The 6,002-nt window shown below is 36.9% G+C and overlaps 1 protein-coding gene across 3 annotated transcripts in view; it reads right to left on the bottom strand.

The window, feature by feature from the left end:
- Positions 1-2,745: 2,745 nt before the first annotated feature.
- The window catches only part of ZRANB3 (zinc finger RANBP2-type containing 3), a 303,685-nt gene continuing 300,428 nt past the window's right edge, over positions 2,746-6,002 (bottom strand). For all 3 annotated transcript variants that reach the window (XM_002685411.7, XM_005202542.5, XM_059878566.1), the window contains one exon: positions 2,746-3,572. In XM_002685411.7, coding sequence (XP_002685457.2) covers positions 3,474-3,572 — 99 coding nt within the window. In that variant the 3' untranslated portion in view covers positions 2,746-3,473. The remainder of the gene's footprint in view (positions 3,573-6,002) is intronic.

The following is a 6,002-nucleotide window of genomic DNA, read 5'->3' as shown; positions in this document are numbered from 1 at the left end:
ATGTTAATTATGTGTTTTATACATAGTAGTGTATATATGTCAATCCCAATTTCCCAGTTCACTCCACCATCGCCCCTCCCCACCGGCTACACCCCTCATAGCCATATATTCATAAATAAGAAAAAAATAATGCCATTTGCAACAACATGGATGGACTTAAATATCATACTAAGTGAAATAAAAGACATATCATACGATATCACTCTGTGGAATCTAATTAAAAAAATGATACAACTGAACTTATTTACAAAATAGAAACAGACTTACAGATATAAAAAACAAATTTATGGTTACCAAAAGGAAAATGTGGGAGCAGGGATAAATCAGGAGCTTGGGATTAACATATAGTATGTATAAGATTAACATACTACTATATATAAGATAGATAACCAAACAAGGACCTAGTGTCTATAGGACAGGGAACTCAGTGTTATGTGATAACCTATATAAGAATCTGAAAAAGAATGAAAATATATATGTATATGTATAAAGGAATCACTTTGTTCTACATCTGAGACTAACAACATTGTAAATCAACTACAATCCAATAAAATTTAAAAAATAGACCCACCTACGTACGGTCAATTAATCTGTGACAAGCAGGGGAAGAATTTACATTGGAGAAAGACTTTTCATTAAGTGGTGCTAGAAAAACTACATGCAAGAGTGAAATTTGAGCCCACTAGAACACCATACACACAAAAAACTCAAAATGGACCAAAGACCTAAATGTAAGGCTAGATAGTATAAAATTCTTAGAGAAAACATAGAACTTTTTTTTTTTTTTTTACGGTTATATTAGGATATAAATTTTCTTTTTTTTTTCTTTTTTTTTCTAATTTTATTTTATTTTTAAACTTTACATAATTGTATTAGTTTTGCCAAATATCAAAATGAATCCGCCACAGGTATACATGTGTTCCCCATCCCGAACAACAATTTTTGATATAAATTGCAGCAGTATCTTTTTTGATCTACCTCCTAGCATAATAATTAAAAATAAAAATAGGACCTAATTAAACCTAAAATCTGTGCATAGCATAGGAAACCATAAAAAAAGGAAAAGACAACCCTCAGAATAGGAAAAAAATATTTGCAAATGAAGCAACTGACAAGGGATTAATCTCCAGGATATACACACAGCTCATGTAGCTTGATATCGAAAAAACAACCTAATCAAAAAAATGGGCAGAAAAATGGTATGTTTGTTCTACTTTCTCAAGATTGCTCTGGCTACTGGTTCCATACACATTTTAGGATTTTTTTTCTATTTCTTCGAAAATGCCACTGGAATTTTGATAGGGATTGCACTGAATCTATAGATTGCTTCAGGTAGTATGGCTATTTTAACAATATTAACTTTTCTGATCCAGGAACATGGACTTTCTTCCATTTGTGTCGTCTTCAGTTTCTTTCACCAAAGACGTGTAGTTCCAGTGTACAAAGCTTTCATCTCCTTGGTTAAATATACCCTGAGTGAGTGAGTGAAAGTCACTCAGTTGTGTCCAACTCTTTGCAACCCTGTGTAGTTGTCCATGGAATTCTTCAGGCAAGAATACTGGACTGAGTTGCCATTTCCTTCTCTAGGAGATCGTCCTGATCCAAGGATTGAACCTAGGTCTCCTGCATTGTTGGCAGATTCTTCCGAGCCACTAGGGAAGCCCTATTCGTAATTTCTGATGCTCTTATAGCATTTTTAACTGGCATTTTGAAATCTGGCAAAGAGAGAAACGATCTTCATGGGTCATTTCACCTCCAACTCTCATATAGTTCCCACACTGAAAATTTTCTCCCTAGAATTACCACTTTAGTTTGATCTAAAGAGCAAGCTCCACTCAAGTCTGACCTACTTAGACCAATCTCACTTGCACGTATCTCGTGCTGGAGGAAAAGTAGCATGCTGGCTTCTCAGCTCTCAACTGTGAGAGATCCTTGGTTACCCTGGCAATGAGGCAGAAAACTGCAAAGAGCCTGACCAGCAAAGCAGAAAGAAGGCCAAAGAAAGCCCAACTGATTTTAAAACTGAACGGTAAAATCTGATCTCATACAAGGGGCTTCCCTGGTGGTGCAGGTAAAAAACCTGCCTGCCAGTGCAGGAGGCGAAGAGACGTGGGTCAGGAGACGTTTGATCCCTGTGTCAGGCAAGCCCTGGGGAAAGGGAATGGCAACTTAATCCAGTATTCTTGCCTGAAAAATTCCATGGACAGAGGAGCCTGGCAGGCTACAGTCCACAGGGTCACAGAGAGTCAGACACGACTGAAAACACGCATTACATCATGTCAATGAAATATTATAAACTTAAAAAAAAACTCTGGAAGATTAATGATTGTATAATATTTATACAAATATAAGTCCTCCATGTTGTGAAATACAAGCTACTAATTAAAACTAAAGAGTACTCAAACTAATGTTACATCCAAACAGTATTTGCAAACAGGCCTTTTGTGAATGTGGTTCTTCCTTGACCCTGTACTTTGTGAGTTTTGACGTATTGATTCTGATTCTCTCATGATTCTGACGTATTGCCAGATTATGTCTTGGTTTTCTTTCATCATCACTCTTTTATGTCTGAGTATCAATTACATTTTAATGTTACCCTTGCACTTTTTAAATATTTATCTCCATCTGATGATACTTTAGAAAAAGTGTTTTATCATCATCATCCCTTTTAAAAGAGATTTCAGGAATACCCTTTTAATAAAATAGGACTTCAAAACCAGAAAATGATAACCTTGAGACAAAGAATGCTTTGACAGTAAGTCTAGTTTTATGCATTAAGACAAATTAAAAACAAGTTTAAATGGCATTTTGATTTTTTTAAAACATGATTTAACAGTTACTTCAGCCAGAATCCCTGAATTGTCCACAAACACCATGGGTCTAATTAGGTTATTTTCAAAAGCATCTTTTCAATAAAGACAACTGGCTAAGAAATAAAAGGAAGACAACACTCAAAATATGCACCCTGGGTTCATTTTGGAGGCATTTAGTGAACAAGAATCTCTACTGCATACTAAGCAAGGAGGTCATGATTGGTCTAGAATTCCTGAATAATGATTTTGCCTACAAAATTTCCCTGATGTCTTTACAGTGTTGCATTTTTGCATATAGCAGTCCATGACCAATACTAACCCAGCAGCATTTTTCAAGTAATTGAGAGTATATTTTTCAAAAACAATCTATGCATAATACAGTGATTAAGGTATAGTCAGGGAAAATTGAAAGCTTAACAAAACCTTACTGAAATATAATGGATATCAAGAAGATCATAGAAATATTTAGTATTGCATTTCAGTTTGTTAAGTACTTTAAAAAAGTATTAACACTAAAAGCATTTAACATGAAAAGGAAAGATGAATTCTTGATTTGTGTTTTGAAATTTTCCACTTTTAAAATATTAGACAAGCACAAAAAAATTTTGGTGAATTCTCCACATATAAACCATATGTCATCCATTTAAAAATGTTTATGCTTCATTTCTTTACCAAAAATCGTGTGATGTCTGATCCATGATTTGATGCTAGAGATTGTCTTCTCACCTGGCTTCTTTCCTTGGCTTGTTGGGCAGTTCTCTAAAAGTTAAAAAAAGTAAAGCATGTGTACATATGTTAGAATTAAAGTACCAGCTACAGCAACTCAAAAGCTCTGTGAATTCTGAAAAAAATATACAATATCACCACACTCGTGTACCAGTGCTTTGCCCTCAGTGGGGTTACTAAGCCAATAACTCTGAGGTTTAGGTGTGTGCAGGGCCCGCCCACCTCCTGTTCTCTGGGCTTAAAAGCCTTTCCCAACCTAACAGCCAAGCCAGTGCAAAAAACCAAAATGAGTAGAACAGAATTGGATTCTTTTGCTAATATAAATAACAGTTTTCATGAGACTCTAAAAAGGTGATTACAGAAGAAGGCACAGCATTCTCTTCTGCTGTATCTTAATTTTCTTACAGATCTTGACTGTGCTAACAGTTTGCACAAGTTGAGAAATCAGATGATCTTTTGCCCAATTGAAGTCAATGTATGTGTGAAGTTATCCAGGTAGAAGGGGTACGGAGAGGAAAACAAGGTTAAAACTAAAACAAAGCCCTTTTTATGACATGATCCTATTTATGTAAAAGTTATTTACATAGTTTTTACACAATAAAATTTGTGACTAAATTGAGGAATCTGAAATATTAAAAAGAGGCTAAGAAAGTGCTCATATGATATGAACACTGGCAAAGGATCTGAACAATTCTCACAATGTAGATACAGTTGATTAGCATTTTCATAAATATCAGGGTCTTTAAAATAAAGTAAAGCCTCTAGGTTAGCAATTTGAAAACAATAAAAAATATGTTTCTGAAAAAGATTTTTTTCCCCCCTTACCTAACCCATTTTGAAAAAATTACAAGTAAACAAAATAATTCTTTTTTCACCACAGCCGCAATACCAGTGCAATTAAACAGGCACTTTTCACCGCCAGGATCGAAGGAGCATATCTGAGTACAATCCTTTTGGAAAACAGCATGGAGGGAATTCATCTCCTGCAGTCTCAAAACTTGACTCAAAATCTTAAAACTTGACTCAATGATTTTACAACTGAGTATCTTAAGGAACAACCTCGAAATGTAAAAAATAGTTTGTATACAAAAAAATGTGGTTGGCAGCATTGTGTATATGAACCAAAGAATGTATACAACTTCAGGTTCATCAGTATGGGAATGGCATAATTAACCACAGTAGAAGGCAATGGCACCCTACTCCAATACTGTTGCCTGGAAAATCCCATGGACGGAGGAGCCTGGTAGGCTGCAGTCCATGGGGTCGCTAAGAGTCAGACACGACTGAACGACTTCACTTTCATGCATTGGAGAAGGAAATGGCAACCCACTCCAGTGTTCTTGCCTGGAGAATCCCATGGATGGAGAAGCCTGGTGGGCTGCAGTCCATGGGGTTGCACAGAGTCAGACACGACTGAAGCGACTTAGCAGCAGCAGCAGCAGCAGCAGCAGAGATGTACTCAATAGACTACTATGCAGCCATTTTAGATGATAAACACTGAATGCTTATCATGAGAACATGGGGAAATGCTTAAATTTTGCCATAAGTAGAAAAAAAGTTGGGTACAAAGTTGCACATTAAATGTATGCTGCTTTCTAAGATTATATCTTAACAGGTAGATCCTGCGACCTTTTGCTGAACTACCTGTTAAAAATTCATCCTAGTTGACAGACCATATTATGTTATTCTTTCCTTTCATTTTAGGCACTAGGTAATTGCTCCAAGATGTACCAAGATTAATAGGTTTCATATTTAGGTCAACAGTGTAATGCCTGTATGTGGAGCTGAGTTGGTCCTAGAGATAATTTATTCATGTTCTCAGATATTTCAGGACATATTTAGTTGCAGATGCAAACATATGCCACTGTCCCAATTCACTGAACTTCTAGTTTGAGGGTCTGGGTCTTTTCAAAACTGTGCAATATGTAAGTTGTATTCATTTCCTTCTAGATAGTGGTGAAAATTTCCTGGTCCTAGAATAAATCGAAAGGGAAGCAGTTTCTTTTTCATCTGTGAATGAGAACTTGCATGCTGCTGCTAAGTCACTTCAGTCATGTCTGACTCTGTGCGACCCCACCGATGGCAGCCCAGCAGGCTCCCCCGTCCCTGAGATTCTCCAGGCAAGAACACTGGAGTGGGTTGCCATTTCCTCCTCCAATGCATGAAAGTGAAAAGTGAAAGTGAAGTTGCTCAGTCGTGTCCGACTCTTAGCGACCCCATGGACTGCAGCTCACCAGGCTCCTCCATCCATGGGATTTTCCAGGCAAGAGTACTGGAGTGGGGTGCCATTGCCTTCTCTGGAGAACTTGCATAGACCTCAAGAAAAAACTCAAGTGGTAGGTAATGAAAAGAATAAAACACATCTCAGATCCCAGACAGGATAGAGATTCACCCTATAATCCTCCACACCTGTATGCACAATTTCCAATTGGCTGTCTTAGGATGGAGTCAGATGTGTCTGCA

Source organism: Bos taurus, chromosome 2 (genome assembly GCF_002263795.3).
Source record: "Bos taurus isolate L1 Dominette 01449 registration number 42190680 breed Hereford chromosome 2, ARS-UCD2.0, whole genome shotgun sequence".
In the NCBI taxonomy this organism is placed as follows: domain Eukaryota; kingdom Metazoa; phylum Chordata; class Mammalia; order Artiodactyla; family Bovidae; genus Bos; species Bos taurus.
Note: the sequence above shows the minus strand (reverse complement) of the source record. Positions and strands in the feature narration are given on the sequence as shown.